The sequence below is a fragment of the Lycorma delicatula genome, chromosome 7 (assembly GCF_047948215.1).
Source record: "Lycorma delicatula isolate Av1 chromosome 7, ASM4794821v1, whole genome shotgun sequence".
In the NCBI taxonomy this organism is placed as follows: Eukaryota; Metazoa; Arthropoda; class Insecta; order Hemiptera; family Fulgoridae; genus Lycorma; species Lycorma delicatula.
In genome coordinates this window covers 3011052-3034569 of record NC_134461.1, presented here as the reverse complement: position 1 = coordinate 3034569, position 23518 = coordinate 3011052, and the positions used below count along the sequence as shown (strand labels likewise).

The following is a 23518-nucleotide window of genomic DNA, read 5'->3' as shown; positions in this document are numbered from 1 at the left end:
CGCGCAAAAATCAGATGAACCTTTGCGCATATGTGTTGCGCAGCATCTCTAGTTTAGCCTTCAATCACACCGCGTCACTTCGTTTAGTTCTGAACACACAGCTAGCACGTAAACATGTCTACAACAATAGCATGTCCCGCCAAGTGTGAAATGCGTGCGGTAATTCGATTTCTTCAGGCTGAGGGGGGTAATGCGGCTGAAATTCATAGACGAATAAGTAATGTGTACGGTGAAACTTCAATAAGTGACAGCAAAATGCAACAATGGTGTAGGAACGCACAGATGTTCATGATGCAGGCTGTCAGGGAAGGAAGCAAGTGTCAACTGATGATCTCATTGAGCGAGTTGATGAGGCAATTTGAGAAAATCATCGGTTCACAATTTCTGTATTGAGTGATTCGTTTCCTGAAATAAGGTCAGCTTTCTACACCATTTTGAGTGAGAGACTTCAGTACCGAAACTGTGTGCGAGATGGGTTCCCAAGATGCTGCCCGAACATCAAAAAACAATGAGAATAGACACCTCTCTAACATTTCTCCAGCGCAACCACCATAAAGGAGAAGATTTTTTGAACAAAATTGTCACAGGGGACGAGACATGGGTCCATTTTCCAAGCAGTGGATGCATTCTCATTCTTCCAGTAAACCTAAGAAGTTCAAGCGAACCTTCTCCAACAGAAAGTGTATGGCTACTGCGTTCTGGGACCGGAATGGAGTTCTCTTGATGGAATTCATGGAACGTGGCATGACCATCACTGCAGCCTCATACAGCGTGACTCTTCAACATCTTTTTTTTTTTTTTTGTCTTCAGTCATTTGACTGGTTTGATGCAGCTCTCCAAGATTCCCTATCTAGTGCTAGTCGTTTCATTTCAGTATACCCTCTACATCCTACATCCCCAACAATTTGTTTTACATACTCCAAACGTGGCCTGCCTACACAATTTTTCCCTTCTACCTGTCCTTCCAATATTAAAGCGACTATTCCAGGATGCCTTAGTATGTGGCCTATAAGTCTGTCTCTTCTTTTAACTATATTTTTCCAAATGCTTCTTTCTTCATCAATTTGCCGCAATACCTCTTCATTTGTCACTTTATCCACCCATCTGATTTTTAACATTCTCCTATAGCACCACATTTCAAAAGCTTCTAATCTTTTCTTCTCAGATACTCCGATTGTCCAAGTTTCACTTCCATATAAAGCGACACTCCAAACATACACTTTCAAAAATCTTTTCCTGACATTTAAATTAATTTTTGATGTAAACAAATTATATTTCTTACTGAAGGCTCGTTTAGCTTGTGCTATTCGGCATTTTATATCGCTCCTGCTTCGTCCATCTTTAGTAATTTTACTTCCCAAATAACAAAATTCTTTTACCTCCATAATCTTTTCTCCTCCTATTTTCACATTCAGCGGTCCATCTTTGTTATTTCTACATTTCATTACTTTTGTTTTGTTCTTGTTTATTTTCATGCGATAGTTCTTGCGTAGGACTTCATCTATGCCGTTCATTGTTTCTTCTAAATCCTTTTTACTCTCGGCTAGAATTACTATATCATCAGCAAATCGTAGCATCTTTATCTTTTCACCTTGTACTGTTACTCCGAATCTAAATTGTTCTTTAACATCATTAACTGCTAGTTCCATGTAAAGATTAAAAAGTAACGGAGATAGGGAACATCCTTGTCGGACTCCCTTTCTTATTAGGGCTTCTTTCTTATGTTCTTCAATTGTTATTGTTACTGTTTGGTTCCTGTACATGTTAGCAATTGTTCTTCTATCTCTGTATTTGAACCCTAATTTTTTTAAAATGCTGAAAATTTTATTCCAGTCTACGTTATCGAAAGCCTTTTCTAGGTCTATAAACGCCAAGTATGTTGGTTTGTTTTTCTTTAATCTTCCTTCTACTATTAATCTGAGGCCTAAAATTGCTTCCCTTGTCCCTATACTTTTCCTGAAACCAAATTGGTCTTCTCCTAACACTTCTTCCACTCTCCTCTCAATTCTTCTGTATAAAATTCTAGTTAAGATTTTTGATGCATGACTAGTTAAACTAATTGTTCTGTATTCTTCACATTTTTCTGCCCCTGCTTTCTTTGGTATCATAACTATAACACTTTTTTTGAAGTCTGATGGAAATTCCCCATTTTCATAAATATTACACACCAGTTTGTATAATCTATCAATCGCTTCCTCACCTGCACTGCGCAGTAATTCTACAGGTATTCCGTCTATTCCAGGAGCCTTTCTGCCATTTAAATCTTTTAATGCTCTCTTAAATTCAGATCTCAGTATTGTTTCTCCCATTTCATCCTCCTCAACTTCCTCTTCTTCCTCTATAACACCATTTTCTAATTCATTTCCTCCGTATAACTCTTCAATATATTCCACCCATCTATCGACTTTACCTTTCGTATTATATATTGGTGTACCATCTTTGTTTAACACATTATTAGATTTTAATTTATGTACCCCAAAATTTTCCTTAACTTTCCTGTATGCTCCGTCTATTTTACCAATGTTCATTTCTCTTTCCACTTCTGAACACTTTTCTTTAATCCACTCTTCTTTCACCAGTTTGCACTTCCTGTTTATAGCATTTCTTAATTTCCGATAGTTCCTTTTACTTTCTTCATCACTAGCATTCTTATATTTTCTACGTTCATCCATCAGCTGCAATATATCGTCTGAAACCCAAGGTTTTCTACCGGTTCTCTTTATTCCGCCTAAGTTTGCTTCTGCTGATTTAAGAATTTCCTTTTTAACATTCTCCCATTCTTCTTCTACATTTTCTACCTTATCTTTTTTACTCAAGACCTCTTGCGATGTCCTCCTCAAAAATCTTCTTTACCTCCTCTTCCTCAAGCTTCTCTAAATTCCACCGATTCATCTGACACCTTTTCTTCAGGTTTTTAAACCCCAATCTACATTTCATTATCACCAAATTATGGTCGCTATCAATGTCTGCTCCAGGGTAAGTTTTGCAGTCAACGAGTTGATTTCTAAATCTTTGCTTAACCATGATATAATCTATCTGATACCTTGCAGTATCGCCTGGCTTTTTCCAAGTGTATATTCTTCTATTATGATTTTTAAATTGGGTGTTGGCAATTACTAAATTATACTTCGTGCAAAATTCTATAAGTCGATCCCCTCTTTCATTCCTTTTGCCCAGCCCGTATTCACCCACTATATTTCCTTCCTTGCCTTTTCCAATGCTTGCATTCCAATCTCCAACTATTATTAAATTTTCATCTCCTTTTACGTGTTTAATTGCTTCATCAATCTCTTCGTATACACACTCTACCTCATCATCATCATGGGCGCTTGTAGGCATATAGACGTTAACAATCGTTGTCAGTTTAGGTTTTGATTTTATCCTTATTACAATGATTCTATCGCTATGCGTTTTGAAATACTCCACTCTCCTCCCTATCTTCTTGTTCATCACGAAACCTACTCCTGCCTGCCCATTATTTGACGCTGAGTTAATTACTCTAAAATCACCTGACCAAAAGTCGCCTTCCTCTTCCCACCGAACCTCACTAATTCCTACTATATCCACATTTGTCCTACCCATTTCCCTTTTTAAATTTTCTAGCCTACCAACCTTTTTCAAGCTTCTAACATTCCACGCTCCGACTCGTAGAATGTTATTTTTTAATTTTCTGGTGACCCCTTCCTTAGTAGTCCCCACCCGGAGATCCGAACAGGGGACTATTTTACCTCCGGAATATTTTACCAAGGAAGGCGCCTCCATTATTGCTATGTGAAAATGCAGAGAGCCACATTTTCTTGGAAAAAAAGCAGCTGTAGTTTTCCATTGCTTTCAGCTGCGCAGTACTCAGAGGACTGAGTGATGTTGATACGGCCGTTTAAGTCGTCCTGACTCACGCCCCTAACAACTACTGAAAGAGCTGCTGCCCTCTTTCAGGAATCATTCCTTAGTCTGGCTCTCAACAGGTACCTCTCCGATATGGTTGCACCTTCGGTCCAGCTACTCTGTATCCCTGAGCACTCAAGCCCCCTCACCAACGGCAAGGTCTCATGATTCATAGAGGAGGCTTCAACATCTATGAAGGGCAATTCAGAATAAGCGGAGAGGAATGTTGTCATCAGGCATTGTCTTTCTCCATGACAATGCTCGGCCGCACACTGCAGCTGTAACAAAGAAGCTCCTGCAGCGTTTTTGTTGGGAAGTGTTTGATCACCCACCATACAGCCCGGACTTGGCTCTATCCGATTTTCACCTCTTTGCTCACATGAAACGCTGGCTAGGAGGACAACATTTTGGCACAGACATTGAGCTGTAGACCAGCGTAGAAACATGGCTGAAAACGCAGGTGGCTCTGTTCTATGACGAGGGTATTGGAAAGTTGGTACCATGCTACACAAATGTCTAAATCAGAGTGGCGTCTATGTAGAGAAATAACGTGTCTATGTAAGTACTTGTTACAAATAAAAAATTTTTTACTTTCACTGTGGTTATAATTTCGTGACCAATCGGACCTTGAAAAAAATAACCCTCGAATTAGTCCTCCATGCTGTTAAATTATACTTAAATTCTATTAAATAAACCACCTAGTACTACAGAATACTGAAATAAGAGACATATCTTACCTTAATTTATCATGAAAATACTTCTGCAGGATCCCACATCCTCAGTCATGAATGAAATATTTAATTAACTGCATGTTAAAAATTAAAAATACTAAAATAAACCATGCACATGGGCTAATGTTTGTTACATTACTGTAATATTGTCATGAAAATTGCATATTAATTTACAGTGCATTTGGAAAGTTGCTGTGCACTGGAATTACATATTGAAACATGTGAAACAAATTTAAACGCTTTAATTAGCTGATGTACTGGAATGACTTGTATGTATTCCATTTTTCCATTTTTTAGTTAATCAATCTTGCGTGGTCTGTTGTGATACACTGCTTGTTTCGCTGCCCCCCCCCCCATAGAAAGTAATCTGGGATTGTCAGATCAGGCAATCAAGCAGGCCACAATCCTCTGGAAATAATTCATTCACCAAAGACATTTCTTAAAAAAGTCATTGACCTGTTAGCTGTGGCGCCATCTTGTTGGAACGAACCGTGATTGATTTCCACTTCTGTTAAGTGACTAATGAACTTTGTTAAAACAACACAATTATGATCACTATTAACTATACTTTCAAAAAAGATTGGAACCACAATGCACATTCTATTCGCACCGACCCAGACTTCAATTTTCGCTTCGTGTAAAGATTTGTGTAATTCATAGGGGTTAGTTGTTGACCACAGTCATGTTGTTTTTCTTGGAGTGAGATTTTGGTTTCAGAATTTTTGTCAATAAAACATTTAAAGGTGATTAGTTTCAGTGCTTTTCCTAAAGCTTTATGTCCAGTAGCAATTCTGATATCTTACAGGTGTGCTAACGTATTGATTTGGATGGACTTTTTGCCATACAATGTGAAATATCAAGCAGCTTCTGTTTGTTTTGGTGGTCATCCACTTCGATCAGGATCTTCAACAGAGCCTGTTGCCTGAAATTTCTTGGTAAGAGATCAAACTGCATTGCGGTGAGGAACAAGAGTATTTGGAAACTTTTCAGAAAACTTGTGCTTCACTAAATCATTAAACTTGTCACATTCATGAAAGACATATTCAACGAGAAAAATGCATCCTCTATTGAAAGAACATTACGTTTCTTGCTACTGTTGATTCTGATAAACGAAACGAAGCACGTTCAATCACAACTCAACAACTGATGACTTGGTTTATTACCAAGCAATACTCAATGAACTCACAGGACAAACCAATTTAATGTCAAAAGAATAGAATGAACCTCTTAATTCTAAAGCATTTTGTAAAGCGACTTTCCAAACATACTATATTATATGAGTGCTGCTATCTGTTGCAGTTTTTATAAGATTGTCTTCCTCAAACACTGTCTGATGGTTTGTGGGAGACTGTCTTATAAAAGCTGCAACAGATATCAGCACTCGTATAAATTCTCAGTTTTCATTATTTTAGTATTTTATTTTTAAATTTTTATTGTGCAATAATAGAATTATTTCGATCATAATTGAGGATGCAGGATCCTACAATAGTACATTAATGAAAATCAAGTTAAGATATTTCATATCTCAGTATTCTATACTATGTGGTTTATTTAATAGAATTTAAATATATATATATATATATATATATATATATATATATATATATATATATATGTGTGTGTGTGTGTGTGTGTGTGTGTGTGTGTGTGTGTGTGTGTGTGTGTGTGTGTGTGTGTGTGTGTGTGTGTGTGTGTGTGTGTGTGTGTGTGTGTGTGTGTGTGTGTGTGTGTGTGTGTGTGTGTGTGTGTGTGTGTGTGTGTGTGTGTGTGTGTGTGTGTGTGTGTGTGTGTGTGTGTGTGTGTGTGTGTGTGTGTGTGTGTGTAATTGCTGTTATTTTAATTGATTTATAATGTTGTAAAAATTAAATAATATAAATAAATAATTCCTAATCATAGTCTGGTTGCTAAATAATTTTCAAGTGTTCACATTGGCTGTATATCTGTCTGTCACCTTGTTTTACCCGGTTTCACTTTTATGAGACCTGTCATCTGCTTTTTCTGATTTCCACTCCTTAATCTTTTGAATCGAGGTCTAGTAGAAATATTTTTTGACTTCCAAGAGGCTTTTGATAAACTGTCTCATTATATCCTCTTGAACAATTTGAAAAACTTTGGTTACATTGAACTCTTTCCTAAGATGTTGTTTCTGATCAATGGAAAATTGTTCTGTGAGGTATTTCATTATTGAATTAACATTTTCTGTTAAGCCTGGAATTGTTTAAGGCTTTAATCTTAAGCTTCTATTCATCACAGATTAATAATAATAACAAAATGTTTATTTCAAAGTGAAGATAATTACAAAAAAATGCATAAAAAACATTTTATAGGCATGACCATGAACTAATATTTAAAAAGTCTACTATAAACAAATACAGTACTATAAGTCAAATAAATATATACTTTATATATATATATATGCAAAGTAATAAATAATCTAATTTCCAGAAGGAAACTAAATTCTACTACCATTAACAGCTAAATTAAAATAAACTAAATAATAATCATTAAAATACAACATGTACAAGATAATCATCAATGCACACCCAATGTGATGAACATAAATTTTATTAATTTAGTTTGATTATGACCTTACCTTTAAACTAAACATTTCAGTGCAGCAGAACTAAGCAAATATAATTCATCTTTAATTTGAAGCACCCTGGATAGCACACCCACACATCAAATACATCCATATTTGACTCTTAAGTATTAAATTCAGCAGCTAAACTACATCTGTAAGATCAAGCACACCTAATAAAACCTATCAGCTTTTTCCAACCCCTTTCATTAAGTAGATTTAATTATCTGTTCCCTGCTAAGATGCTGTTGCCCAGTTTAGAATTTCTTATATACGCTAATATCGGGCACCTTCCAATAAAATGTGACATGTATTCTTCCTCCATCCTATTGCATAATGTGATAACCACTGCCCACCCTCCCATTTTCTTTTTTGAGATGGAGGAACCCCATTTACAGGCGCCGAAGCAGTGTCGGACTTGCTAACAGGTTCTGCAAGCTATTACAGAAAATGTGTATGTATTTCTGTGCATTACCGACTAATCCTCCACCCCTGGCGATCACACCTCCTGGGAAACCACTAATAAAGCATTACTTCATCAGGAGGGGGGGGGGTAAGCGCCCACAAACACCCTCCCTATCCGGGTAAGCTCCTACTAAGGAACGTCCTCCCTACCCAGACTTTTATGTAATCTCCATAGTTCACCCTGCGTTCTAAATATTACCAACATTTCACTCCTGTTAAATTTACCAGCAACATAATTCCGATCTTCAAGTTCATGATCCAGATGATAATAAATATTGTGAAATAATGACTTTCACACACACTATTAATTTCTCCCGTAAATCCTTCATGCATTCATTAACACCATCCAGCTGTACATTCCAATCACACATGCCATCCACACCCTCGCTAAACTCACAGCCATACCTTTCTGTCATTGACTTCAACACCCTATACCATCTGATATTTTACTTTACAATTTCAATAGCAAGTTCACACAGCCAATGAACTTCTTTTAAGTTTAATATATTTGTAATTCATACTAAAAGTAAAATGAAATAAATTAATCTTATTCGTTTCCAAGTATGTTACATAATTAGGATGGGACTTTGGCAAACAGAATAACTTTTTAATAAAAAACCTTAACAAAACCTCTAATTCATCAAACATATAATAACACCAAACCTGTCCCCCATATGTTACCACCGCCTTCATTACCACTTCAAAAACATCATATTTACTTTTCACTGGTATTTCATTGTTAGCATGTCCCATTTACTTTTCACCAGTATTTTATTGTTAACCAAAAAACTGCTTCACATAATATTCAAATCATATTTAGCAACTGATACCCATTCCCTTATGTGCTCTCCAAAGGACAGCAAAGAAGTGAAAGTAATGCCCAAGTATTTGTATCTATTGACCACCTCGATTTGCTCATTTCTGCAAAACCATCTTTCATGTCTCACTAACCAACCCTTTCCTGAAAACCATAATCTTTGTTTTCTCCATATTAATTATTAATCTCCATTGTTCACAGTATTTTTTTAGATTGTTAATTATTATCTGAAGTGCTCTTGGCGAGGACACCATTAGCATCACATCATCAACTTACAACAATCCTTTAATAGTAAGACCATTGATGCAAACGCCCTCTGCAATGCAATCCATAAAATCATTGATAAACAATGAGAACAAAGCAAGTGACAATAAACATCTCTGTTGTTTACCCACTAAATGTACTAAACCATTCAGTTAAACCCTCAGAACACCACACAAATGCACGCACGCATATTTTTATATAATTCTCCAATAACCTTACAAAACTTATGACAAACCCGTTTCATGTAACTTATATAGAAGCGCCGATCTGTCGATGCTATCAAAGGCGACCCTGAAATCGACAAACAGACAGTTCACACAGTTTTGCTATTGTTAATAAACGAAATACCTCTGTAATTCTTATCATCCGACAAATCTTTTTTATGGATCAGGAATATAATTTCCTCTGAAAAATTATGGGCACTGACTGGTCTCTAAAATATTAAAAAATTTAACCAATATTTTATTGAAATTCTTTGGGATGCAGCTTTGTAAAATTCAAACCATCTGTACCTGGGACTTTATTTTCTTTTACTTTCTGCAAGACGGCATTTAATTCTACCTCTTTGATTGTAGTCTAAAGATTCATTCGTCCTAAATGGTAACGCATATGCGACTGGAACAGCCCCCTTCCCCCAGATAGTAGACAACAAAAATGTTCCACCCATTCACTTGATGTAATTTCCCCCATACATTTAAATTCCTTTTTTTAAATATTTTAACTATTTCCCAAAAGTCCCGTACATCCCAAAGTCTTAGAAATTTTTCCTTACCTCTTTAAAAAAATCAGATTTCTTTTTATTACAGAGGCTATGATAATTCTTTCTTTCTTTCAAATAAATAAGGTGCATTTGTTCTGATTTAAGATCTCTGTATAAATTTAAAATCGCAAAATATTTTTTCCTAGCCTTAAGACATTCCCAGTCAAACCTTTTCTGCCTACGGGGTTCTTCAATGGTCCTCTATTTTACAGATTTCCTCTGCTGCCTGATAAATCATCATTTGTACATATTTTTCCCCATCCTGATCATTTTCCCCAGACAAAGCCGAGTCCTGTGTTAAATTTTCCAATACATGCTTGTACCTCTTTGTCTCTACCTCAGCTTCGATAACAGAAACAAAAAACAATTATCATTTTTAAATGGTCCCTGCCATTGTACGCTCACCTCAATGGGCATGTGATCTGAGAAATCTGCAGAAATAACTTGAAAATTGTTAACTGTACTTAACAACTTTGTTGTTAAGTACAGAACCGAACTTCCCATCTCATCCATTCATCCTTCTTATCACTCCCTGTTCTCACATTCATCACACACAGATCAAAACTCTCACACAATTCAATCACTTTCTGCTCCTGAGCGTTAACCACCTCATCCTTAGAAACACCTAATTGCATTTACATTTCATTCACTCTCCCTTATTTTACCTGGCAGTACTTGTCGATCTCCTATTCTACTATTAAAATCCCCTAACACTACAAAGTAACAATTTTTACCAATGTTTTCCATGAAGCTCCATAATCTTCTAAAATTATCCTCGCACATCCCACTACTGTTTAAGTAAACTGGAATTACGTACACATAGCAATCATCCCATTTTACTGGCATAATAGTCCCCCCACAGCTTGAAAAAAACTACAATTTAAACCCTGCAAATTAGATTTATAGGCTAGCATAATTTTCCACCTTTAGACCTTCCATAACTTGAACTTCTTACTCCTGGAACCCGTACTGCTTTATACTCCTGAAACAAATTTTTGAATCGTTGAGCTTTCTCTTCGTCCAGCCAAGTCTCACTCAAACAAACAATATCATAATTCTTTATAATCGAAATAAAATCGTGCAACAATAACTTACATTGAGACCCGCTACATTATACCCTAAAATCTTAAAAGATTCCTAGATTTTTTTGACAGGCAGTTTATGTTAAGATCCATTTTCTATCTTCTTTTCATTATTCAATGTAAATAAACAACTGTCACTGTTGTCAATATATTATGTGGGCTTACTAGACCAGCTGATTCTAATTAATTTAAATATACTGTTCACTTTTATCTCTCTCTCCCCTTCCTGACAGACAATTTCACACTACTGAACCTCCCCAGTTTGTTCATTGAAATTCTACAAAGTCATAATTGAACATCTTCAATTTTGCCACACCATCTTGCAATCTACTCATCAACTGTTCCATCACCACCCAAGTAAATTTTTGACCCTCCATAATCAGTTGGTCCACATTTATTATCATGTTCTTATTGCCCACCTCTTTAATAACTTCTCTTCGAATTGCCACAAGCTTTCCCCTTTTTTTCCTAGTTTCCCAACAAAGTTCTTATGTACTATCATGCTAGTTCCTTTTAACCTCTATGTGTTTTTTAACATACACTCAATATCGCTATCAAATGGCAAATGCACAATAATAGGAGCATCACCCTTTTTTTAACCAAGTGTATGGAACTGATCAATCACTACTTGCTGATCTATTTTTAGTACATCCTTACAAAAGTCCCTCACAATCACATGGCAATATCCATTGTAATTAAATTTCAGTCTTTTGAATTATTACGTCTTGATAATTATCAAGTCGACGTAAAATTTTGGTGTTTTCTTCCTTCAAAATTCGCACTTCTTTCAACAATCTATTTTCCTCTCTGAGATCTGGAATTGGAGACAATATACTCAAAATATCTTCTTTTTTTGACAGCTTGGCCAAGTTTTCATCAAAGAATTTCATCATCGTTGCTTCCATGCCTTGAAGCAGATCTACATTTTCAAATCCAGGAAAATGTTTTGTTGCTTGGTCCTTCTCATCGGGCAAATTAAATGGACAATCCCGTTTTCCTTTTTGAGACTGGCGTTACAAATTTATCCATTATCCATAATTTAAACAAAAGTTGCAAATAAACACTGACCACTAGGAATGCAATTTAAAATATTATAAATAATATTTTATTTATATTTTAATTTAACGATTTAATGTTTTATAAAATAAAAGAAACATTTGATGCAGGTAATTGTCAGATTTAATAAAATACACAGAATATATTATTATTATTAACCATAAACAAAACAGTTAGCCATAGCAACACGTGTATCAACAAGCAACACTGATAAACGAGAGCATAGCAGCATTTCTTTTCTCCACCAAGGCTAGAACTCAGCTCTATTCATCACAGATTGAAATAAGGCAAGCCAGTTTGTGGAGCGAACTGTGGCCTTAAACATTTTAATACCCTTTTAATCAAAGAGCTCAATCAATTAATAGCATTGTGTAATAAAAGAGAAAACAATTCACGGTGAAGCCATGGAAATAAATTAGTTGCAAAAGTATATGTAAAGGGAAGATGTACCAAAAATTAGAAAGAAATGGTTCATATTTTCCAGAAAAACTCTGACCCTTTCCTTCAACCACAGCTCAGGTGGATGAACTTTAACCTATAATCATTTGACCATTAGATATTTAATTTAATTGAAAACATTGTTTTTTCCCCCTGAGTTATAAACTATCTTCATAAAAAAAATTACGTTTGCTATTGTTACCTTGAACAATTCTAACTACTTAAAGCAATTTTTTGTGCATTAAAAAAAAAATTGTTTATATTGCAGAAGACTTACAGTAAGAGAAGAATTTTATTTGTAAGAAAAGTATGGGGTAAAGGAAATTTGTAGTCTTTTTTATTTGACAATATCAAATAAATAATTACTTGTTATTAAATAAAAGAAAAAATTGCTGTCTGTTTTTAACAATTATAACTATATTTAGATGCATAAAAAGCTATTTTTAACAGTTAGTTTTATAAAACTTTGTTTTTAGTTTGAATTGTATACATCAGATGACCAGTTCTCAATCTTTTAGTAACTTTTTATTATATATTTTTGTTAATATTAACTTGTATTTTCCAAATGTATGTATGTTGATGATTTAAAGGCCTATCTTTGTGTAAGCTACTGTCAAGATAATGTTGTATCAAGGTCAGTCAGATATCAATAAGTTCCCAAACACGGGACATAGAATAGAAAAATGCTCTTTAAGTTTAAAAAACATTCATGTCATTTTCTTATTGAAAACTAATTTCTCCTAGTAAAAGTTGCTTGACCCGAATGTGTTCAGTTGAATATATTGAAAAATCGGTCAAGACGTGAGAAGAAACATAAAATTTGTCTGGTGAATCACCAGACATTTTAAAAGTAGAATTGCATTTCGTTTGTAAAAACGTAGGAAGAAGCCGTAATAATGCTTTGTATTTCAAGAATAAAAATCACGGTACAAAAATTGATACAATGGAGGTGGTTTCTGTTTTCATTATAGTACAGCCTGAATTAGATAATTTTAATTACAATATATTTTGGCTGTTCGATTTTTGCAACTCAATTTTAGATGGCACCCAGTGCGAGGCTGGAGACAGTTTTTTTTTAAGCCATTGGTTAGAGGTTAAAAATAGTAGCTAACCTCTTGTTAGCTACTATGTTAATTGCTCTTGTTAATTAACTATGTTAATTAATGTTGTTAATTCCATTCTGTAACTAGGTTTATGTGCTGTCAACATCAGTGCGTGTACAGTCAGTAAAACAAGTGAAATGCAAATTATATAATTTTGTTTATATTGAGTTTATGTTTTGTATTTTATAACGTAAATGTATTCTGTTTATATCAAATTGTAAATATGTCCTCTAGAAAATCATGCAACTGGAGAAGCTCTTTTCAATAATTCAAACTATGACTGTACCATCTTTGTAGCTGAGTTTTTGTCCTTGGTGAAAAGTCATGGGTACTTCTCATTTTGGTGGGGGTAATTTTGCAATTTACACAGGTATCTACAGTTGCCAGTAATGAACGGCCGAAGTATACCACATCTGGATTGCATTAGCCCTTTCATGTAGAACTTATCTTGTTATATACTGAATAACTTCAAAACCGGTTTTAGTTTAACAGGCTGTTCATGATCACTTGGTCTTTATACTTAGTTCCTATTTTAGAGTCAAGTTAAAAATCGTGATATTGAGTTTTTTGCATACAAATAACAGAAAAATTAAATTTTTCATGATTGTAAGTTTTCTTGGTGGCTCTTTAAGGGAAAAAATGAAACATTTGTTTAAAAAGGAATTTAACTAATAGATCATTTTATAAATTTATTTGATAAGCTTAGTTAGATTAATACTGATTATACTCATATGTTGAATGCACTCATTAATTTATTGAATTTTGTTTAGGGCCAGCTCACTTGGAAGTAAAACCAGATGTGATAATATTAGACTAAAGAAACAATTAAAGGTTGTTGTCACACCAATTCCACTTAACATATTAAAAGTTGGCATTACTAAGGTAAAATAAATTATTCCTTCATAGTTGTTTACGATTGTTTAGTTGAAATGGTTTCAAATTCTCCAGTTATAGATGTTCAGAAAGTCTGGCAATCCGAGAAAAAAAATTACAAAAATATTTTTAAGATTTTTGTATTCCGCTACATGAACAGTCTTCCAAATTGTACTCTTTCTGAAACTATCTACTGTTCATTTAATTGTTGAATTTTGAAAGGGACACTCATCTCTTATGTCTTATGATTTCATTTCAAAATAATATAGTACATTAATACAGATTAATGTTTCTGTTTGAACTTAACCCTTCGTATGCTTGATATAAAATTATGAAATTTGCTCTAACACTTAATTTAATTTTTTTTTTTTTTAATTTCTTTAAGTTAATTTTTTTCTTAAATATGCAGGTCTGGTAGTTCATTAAAACAAATTTTACTTTTTAAATTGTTTATTATTAGTGCATATGTAAAATAATAATAATTATTATTATTATTAAAATAATAATATATAAATAAAAAAGAATAAAAAAATAATATGTAAATTTTTTGATGTGATAAAAATTACAGTTTATAAAACAAATTTTAGTCTATATTATTAATAAATATTATAAAATAAGAAAACGCAAAAGTAAAAAAGTCACATTTAATTGAGCTGAGTATGATATACTTCGAAGCATTCGTCTGGGTGGAGAGCTGGCGTGGCTTCACATGTCTTGCATAGATATATAGTTTCTTTACTCAATCCTTTCTTCAAACACACCACACATCTTGCTGATCCTTTTTTTTCTTTATAAAATGTGTCTTTCCATCCAGTCTTTCTTCACGAGGTCCTTTGGACGGTCGTCCACAACTTCTTGAAGATGGATGAGCCCTTATTGTCTCAGCTACTAGAGATTGCACTAAACTCTTTCTGAAAGCGAAGTGGCTTAGAGGTTTTTTCTGGTTGCCTTTTTGCAGTTGTTTGTACAATAAATAGGAGTTTATTATACAGACCTCTAGGACCCAAAAAAACATTTTCCGATACGCTTTTTTGTTCTTCTCATGAACCGGTAAGAGGAGATAAAATGATCGCTTCGATCTACTCCCCCATACATTTTGTGTAATCCAAAATAACATTGGGTTTTGAAACTGGTAGATGATTAGGCCATTTGCTAGCTACATCAGTCACGTCTGACTTGCTGCTCTTCCCATAAGTACTAAGTATGTACTTTGTACCTTACTCTCTTACCTTCCATGAGACGACTAAAATATTTCCTTTCCTTTGAGAGGTAATGTCTCCTTTCTTCATTTTTTCGTAGAAGCTTTAAGTTTAGGTGGCATTTCTTTCCTCGTTGGCATTACTGTGCCAGTGAGGAATGTGTTTTGTTGCAATAATTCATCGGCTAATTCAGGACTCGTATAATACCTGTCAGTATATACATGCAATCCACTTGTGGGTGCTGAAGGAATTTTCATTATTACAGACTGACAAAGTACTTTTACTATTTGAGAAGTTGTGATTCGGGTATAAGATCTTGTTTTCCAAAATATGGAATAAAATCAAAAATATATCCACCACTGCAATCAGATAAAACAAAAAGTTTCATCCCAAATTTACTTGGCTTCTGAGGGTTGTAAACTTTAAAGCTGACTGTCCCCTTGAAAGAAATAGTATTTTCATCTACAGCAACTTCATTACTGGGATTATAAAACAATTTAGTTATTTTTTTAACGTGTTCAATAATAGGTTTTATAAGAAAATCTTTCCCCCTTACATCTCCTTGTCCATGTTCACTGTTGAAATGTAAATTCCAAAAAATATTCAAGAATTCAGCCTTTGAAAAAACATCTCTATAAAATGGGATTCTACTCTCCCATTTTGCTGAATAATATGACTCTATTTTGGGCAATGGCATTGTACCCATATTTATCACTGTGCCTAGAAAAGCTTTTATGTCAGAAACCGACACATCATTCCACTTATTCAGTCTTGAATGTGGAGAAAGCCTTTGTGCTTTTCTCTTGTTCGCAAAAATATTGGTTTCAGTACAAATTAGATTTAACAGATTGTTAAAAAATAATTCAAAATAATCAACCGGTAAAGATTCTGTATCAAAACTTGATGGCAAATTGAGCCCATGATTTATGTTACGAACAGGTATGTTTATTGACGGTCCAGGATCATTATTTGAAACATTATTCCATTCACTAATATTATGTCTACCTTTACTATTTGGAAATATTCCTACACTATTATCATCATCACTACTGTCTTCGTCACTATAATTATGTAAAATATTGTCTTCAAAATCAGTAGACATACTATCGTCCGCGATTGCACTTGAAAATATAGCATCCGTCGCACCAATAACAAAATCATCAAAGTCCGAATCGTCAGGATTCGTCATAGTTGTAAAATAAAACAATCAACACAATTATGTAAACAGAAAAAAGCAGAAAACTAAAAACGAATATTGTACATAACACACAATTTATTACGTTATTAATCAGAAAAAATAACAAATAATAAAGAACATAACATCTGAAAACAGTCAAACATGTACGTATTAGCGGTAGAAATGGAATCACGTTTCTAAAGATTGCCACAAATATTTCCGCCTAGAGCGCTATCAGAACTATCAGATACGCGCGCAGCAAAACAAAAGAGAAAAAAATACATATGCGACTCATTTAGTTTGGCTTTGGAACATTGAAAGAAGTTAGCATGGCAACGAAACTTTAAAATAACATTTAATTGTGCCCTAAAAGTTATTTGGCGATCTAAAACTACTTTATTACGTAGCTAAATGCGATATATTCCGCTTAGAATGTTTTGAGGTTTGTTTATTTAGCGAAATATTCCGCTTAAAGCGTACGAAGGGTTTAATATGTTTAAAAACAAGGAAGTTATAAATTTTTTGCTTACCTCAAAAACCTTAGAATTGTTCAGCATGCGTGTTTGTATAAAACAACTAGTAGCAAACAATTGAGAAGATCATGTAGAATAGATGTTGACTTCATTATTGTAATTGCTAATATAAACTCACAGTTGATAATATGATTGCAGATGTTCGTAAAACAAATCTTTTAATTATTGCCATCTATATTGGTCTGTTGTCTGAACTGTGTACCCCAAGAAGCGTTGGCTAAATATAATGAACTGATTCTGAACGAAAAAAAAAATTCATGTTGTCAAATGCTCCATCTCACTTCACTTTCACTTTGTTAACTAAATGAATTAAAAATAATTAATAATTTCTATTATCAATTATAATAGAACAGGCACAAAATTGTAAGACTGCATGATTTTTGCGATCTGCTTTAACAAAATTAGCCAATTCTTAGCTGTTTACAAACCATTTTGAGCAAATGAGGCATCATTTTGTTTAAAATGAAAAAAGGCTTAACTTTTTATCTAATGAAACATAATTCAAAAAACTAACATTTTCAGAGCTATTCTTATTAAAAGATTTCAATGGCTGCCATTTTGGAATTTTCAAATTTATTTATTTTGTGGAAGATGTTAGATAATATTATACCACAATTTAATTTTCATACACTATTAGAATATATCAATCCATTCTTAAATGATAAATTTTTATTGAAAAAACACAAAATGATTGATTGACGAGGAAAATGAATAGAGATAGGCGTTTGTCTGCGTGAGCCTTTTTTGTTTATTTTAATGTCGTGAATCAGTCTCTTAAGTTTGGCCAACACCTCCTAGAACATTATGTATATCTATTTAGGCATCTGTATTACTGTTTTTGTATTTACAAACTCTATACGAACCTTTATAAATTTAAGTTGTTAATAAATGTTTTCCTTCCTGCCTGCTAATATTTCAGAAAAGAATTGTTAATAGTAGTATCGCTTTCATTAAAAGAGGCAGTTCTTAAGAACATCATTAGGAGGAGGTTCCTCTGTTTAGCTACCTTAAATTTTTGCACAGGTTTATAATTAATTTTTTTTTTATTTTTTAATAATAATGGTATTTTTTTTTTTTACTTTTCAGGTGCCTAAGAAAAAAGATAAACTTAGTAAAAGTTCTGATGGTTTCACCAAATCAGATTATTCCTTTAATAGTGATAAATATAATAAAATTTTACAAAAATCATTTTACAATAAAGTTGTTAAACATAAAAATAATTTATTTCTTAGATCTATTTACAATAGTATTGTAATTAAGAATAAAATCCGTAAGTTAAGTAAAGATTTGATGTGTAGTTATCGTTCTAATTGTGAGATTATTGGAATGTCTTTATGTAAACGAGAAAATCGTTTACTGTACTCGGTTTTAAAGGATAAGTCAATTAGACCCGAGAAAAGAAAAAGACATAAACTTGAGCAAAATGAAAATGAAAGTGCAGAAGAGCCTTGCATTAAACGGAGATCACTGCCTAAAGACTTTGAAAAATATTTCTGTGACAAAAGTAATTTAATTCATAGCAGTGAAAAAAATAAAAAGATTAGTGATTACTCTCACTTAGAAACAGCGGGTGGGACTTTCAAGCAATATGGTGTCACTTTGTCTGATAAAAATAGTGTCGATTTACTAACACATAAAGATTCTTTTAAAAAAATTAATCAGTGTGGATTGTGTGGTATGTTTTATAATAAAACAATGTCAGAGAAGCAAAATTGTGAGAAAAATTATGATTATGGTAGCAAAGTAGCCGATTTAAATAATTTTACAAAGCATGAAAATATTTATGAAAAGTTGATAAATTATAAATCCTGTGATGCAAAATACTTTGTTTGCAAATTGTGTAGTACCAATGAATTCATGAATTTTAAAAACAGCAAGTCATGCTGTCTGCCTACAGCTTCAAAGACTAATAAAATCAAGATTTCAGACCACATTCAGAAAGCAAATATACTTCTGGTAGATAAGGAACTTAAATTTTTACCTGATAAAATTAAATTTAATTCTAGTATTACTGATATTTGGTATAAATATCCAGAACCATACAGTTTTATCTCTGATACAAAACTTTCTACTATGATTGATTTTCCTTGTAATGAATTTAATTCTTTATGTTTAGCACATTGCCTTACATTCATATCTTTTCCGATATCGATAAAGTTAGTCAATAAATTTATATTATCCTCTATCACATTTAAAATTAAAAGGCTTACATTACATTACGGAATGATTTGTTATCAGTTTTCTTTATTTGTCGATGATATTCCGATCATAATCATTAAATTTTATTATAATAATGTTATAATTGTCGATGACAATACCAATAAAGATCTCATTTCTGAAATTGTTAGGGATTTAAATCGTGTAAAACTTGAGCATAATTTTCAAGCAGATGCGGAATCGGAAGATTCTTTTTCTGATTTAGATAGAAATGTTCATCCGAATTATACATTCTGTAAAAAAAAGGATTTTGAATCATTTTTAACCCTCATGAATCTTACTAATAGTAAGGATACGCATCTGAGTTACATTTTAGTAGATCCATCACCTGTTGATTTGACTCGTTCAAATGTTAAAAATTTAAACGATAATATGTTTCTAGTAAGTCTGTCTGTTATAGGTTTTTGTAGATCAAAACAGAACGATGAAGTTAGTATGAAGTTACTGTTTAATATTATAAAAGACAATAGAAAATGCTGTAAACCAAACATCAACACTTTTAAACTAACCAGCTCATTACTTCATAGTTACTTCAGCACTGATTTTGATAGATTTTAATGAAAAACAGATATCCATTATACTGAATTTAATGGGAAGGACTGTTATTCAAATTGTAAAGATTTTCACATCTTTGCGTTGCAGTGTTCAAATTTCTAACGCATTTTACTAAATTTTAAAAGACTTATTTGGCAATACTAATTATCATTTAAATCAATGATGACACTTTTGACACAGAAGTTTAGGAATAAATTATTGATGCTCCGCTCTGAATCTTTTATAGAAAAGCGGGTTTGAGCTGGAAAACAGCTGTATGTAAATAACAATCTGAAACAGTTTTATTAATAATTTGATAACCGGATGAAACTGATGAATGTTATTTCCATTTTAAACAATTTGAAAATACATTTTTGTCATTAAAACAATATTAACCGATTAATATTGTTTTCAGTGTCACACTCTTTCAGTTGGAAATCAAATAGATTAAAACGTAGTTAAAAGTAATTCCTGGCAGGGTATAGTTCCTATTTTTTTAAGTAATAATTAATTTGCTGCCGTCTGTTGGGTGAAAATATTAACTAATTTTGTTAATTATGCTTTCCTCAAGATCTTTATAAAAGGAAATTTTTAATATTTTTTAGTTTAGCAGCAATGAGATGTGTTAAACTAGTTAATCTATTACAAATAGTAATCTTTCTTATTTGTATGTTTAGTATGATTAGTTAGTTACTAAATTTATCTCAGCAGCAAGTTTATTTTTTTATATTCAAAACCTGCTAATCTTGATAGAATCCTTGTGTGGTCTGTATTACAGAAAATTTATTTATTGGAAATATACCTAATCTGTAAATGCATCGATCTTTCATTTATTCATGACTAATTAATTTCTCATTTCTTTTTTTAAAATTACTTTTATGTTTTTTACGCAAGTAACTGGGGGCAGATGCAGCCAGTTGTGTTATATATAGTTACAGAGGCTGTGTTGGTTGAGGCATGTCGCCGTACACTATCGCACCCCTTAAAAAATCAAAATTTAAAAAAAAATGGTTTTTACATATTTATCTGAAGAATATTTGCAAACCATGATCTAGTGAATATCTCTTTAGTATAGTCGGAAATAGAGAAAATTTACAAGCATTGTTCAAATTAAATTTTTACCTTTCTTCACCCTCTTTCAAGGTTAAATTTTGTAAAATATACAAATTGGTGTTTAGATATTTTCACGAAAATTACACGCACCAAAAATCAAGTTGATATCTTTATTTGTTACAAAGAAATTAAAAAAATAGTAAATTTCATTCTTACTCCATTACAGCCCTTTAAACTCAGAATTTCAAAAAATCCTTCTTAGTGTGCATTTCCACTGTAAGAAGATGTATAAGAATTTTCTTCAATTTATTTTTTTATCTTCAATTTATCTTCAGTAGTTTTTGCAGGGCGCTTATGAATCGGTCGGTTAGGAGATGTTCTTTTATATATATAGAGATAGATAGATCATTGTAAGCAAGTTTAGAGTGTAGAAATTATTTTTAGAGAATTTTATTTGAATTTGGATAAATTATCTGAAATAATCAAGCTAAGCCTATTTTTGATAACCAATTTTTTTCAAATAATATACTGTGTCTTCAAGCAAAGGATAAAAAGTAAACATAGTATAATTAAAAAAAAATACTCACTTTAATTCTAGAAAGGAGCCAACAATGTGAAGAGTTGAATGTGCAGCATGCTATTTCATATAGTGTATTTTTTCATTGAGATATCATTATCAACCTGAATTGTGGTTTTATTGTATAACACTAGTTTATTTTTTGTAACATTCTGCTTATACAACATCTTGACATTCAAGAATCTTTTTGTTAGTTTTCAAATATTTCACTTTTTAGCTTTCTATTTTGAATTGAAAATATGTTGATTACTATTATTATGCGATAAAATCATGGTCAACTATCAGCCATGTTTTTAAAATTAGATCCTTTTTGAAATAAAAATTAACTGAAAAATACGTACAAAATTTATTGTTTAAGCATTAAAACTTAATTTATTTACTACTTTTCTACACAGCTGCTTTTTCATAGCAGTTTACTAGCTTTTTCATTCCTGTTTCAAGAAATTCCACTGCCAGTGTCTTAAAACATGCAGTAAGGCCATTTTTAAATTCATTGTCATGATCAAACCTTTGTGATGATAGCCGTGTTTAAGGCAAAGAAAAATAAAATAATCACCGGGAGCTAAGCCAGGTCTATAGAGGGGTTTAATGGTTTTTCTATAAAATTTTTCTGATCATCTCACTGTCTGATTTGCCATGTTTAGCCAAGCATTGTCATACAAAAACAAAATCTGGCAAAATAGTATACCACGTCATTTAATTTTTATAGCTCTTCTAAGAATTTTTAATGTTTCCCAATATGTACCAACATTCACAGTAGTTCTGTGATCGCAGAATTTGATAAACAATACAACCTTTTTGTCTCAAAAAACAGTTTCTATATAAATGTTCTTGTTTGAATTTCTTCCAACCAGGAGACAATGAATGAGCTCCTGTAACATTTCATAAACTGATAAAGTAAATCTTTTTCATCAATTTTAAACAAAATTCCTTCAGACGTACTCAATTTTTTATTTTACACTTTCATTAAATTTTTTGTCTTCAGTTGATTTGATTTGTTGAATTTTTTCCTATTTTGTGCAAATATCTGTGTCTCCTCACATCTCTTACATCGTTCAATCTTAATTATATGCTTCATGTACTCATAAGTTATGTCTTCTTTTCTTAATGTTTTAAAAACAAGAATGGCTGTATTACAATTATAAAAATTTGTTTTATTTAGTTCAGCCGATCCTCGAATAAGTTCATCAATGTTAACAGAACTACAGTTAAACCTCAATTAGTTATCCTTTATGTATATTAGTAACACTTATTTGTCTCAACCCGCTTGTTAAAATTTATACGGTTCATACAACATTATACCATATGAGAGTTCATTCCAAATGGTTTTATGAATTCTTATAACTGAAGCTAGAAATATTATCGCTTCCAAAATACACTTTTTCCAAGAGGACTTTGAATAAATACACAATTGATGACTATATTAAAATAGTTAACGATTAGCTATTATTGGTGTCAAATTAATATTTTGAAAGTATCACATTTACTATTTAGGTATATTTTTACAAATGTTGTCTTTATTTTGTGAATGGTGTTCAAATGATTTGTAATGAATGACTTTCTGAATAATGTATAAATATTCAATAAAAATGTATAAAAATTAAATTTTATTGCTTTTTATTTATTCATAATGAAACTTAATCCTTCCATTCTTTTTTAAATCTTTGTTTATCTACAGTATTCTTCTTCTTTTGATATTTTTGCTACTCTATATATTATGTGATATCATCACTAGCTGCCTTCCTGCGGTTTTTTTAATCAATTGTGAGAAAAAAGTTCTTTAATAAATTTTGATCAAAATTCATGTAGATATATTCAATTTTGTTTTTCTATTAGCTTCTTACATAACAATCAGTTAAATTCTAAAATAAAAAATGTATGTATAAATCAGTATAATATTTTATAATTTTAGTTTTAAAAAATCTGATGTGGACACTACATGACTTTCTTGTATACCTATTAAATTTCATATGCACATTTTTTTAAAATGAAAAGTACATAAAATGTTATTTCATTAATAACATCTGATATTTTCTCGTATTTTTTTTATTGTTACTGAATTATTATTTTTTTACAATCAGAGGTTAATAATTATTAACCCTTTGCGCTTGGTTTTTTTAACACGAAGATGATATTTCAACTCTCCTGTCCAGCAGAAGTGGACAGTGCCGTTATT

At 32.2% G+C, this 23518-nt stretch overlaps 1 protein-coding gene across 4 annotated transcripts in view; it reads left to right on the top strand.

Moving 5' to 3' along the window:
• LOC142327445 (uncharacterized) overlaps positions 1-22914 on the top strand; it is a 116353-nt gene extending 93439 nt beyond the window's left edge. For 3 of the 4 annotated variants that reach the window (XM_075370531.1, XM_075370529.1, XM_075370530.1), the window contains 2 exons: positions 13950-14061; positions 18048-22914. In XM_075370531.1, coding sequence (XP_075226646.1) covers positions 13950-14061; positions 18048-19736 — 1801 coding nt within the window. In that variant the 3' untranslated portion in view covers positions 19737-22914. The remainder of the gene's footprint in view (positions 1-13949; positions 14062-18047) is intronic. The other variant, XR_012756992.1, reaches the window with a different exon arrangement.
• The last annotated feature ends 604 nt before the right edge of the window (positions 22915-23518 follow it).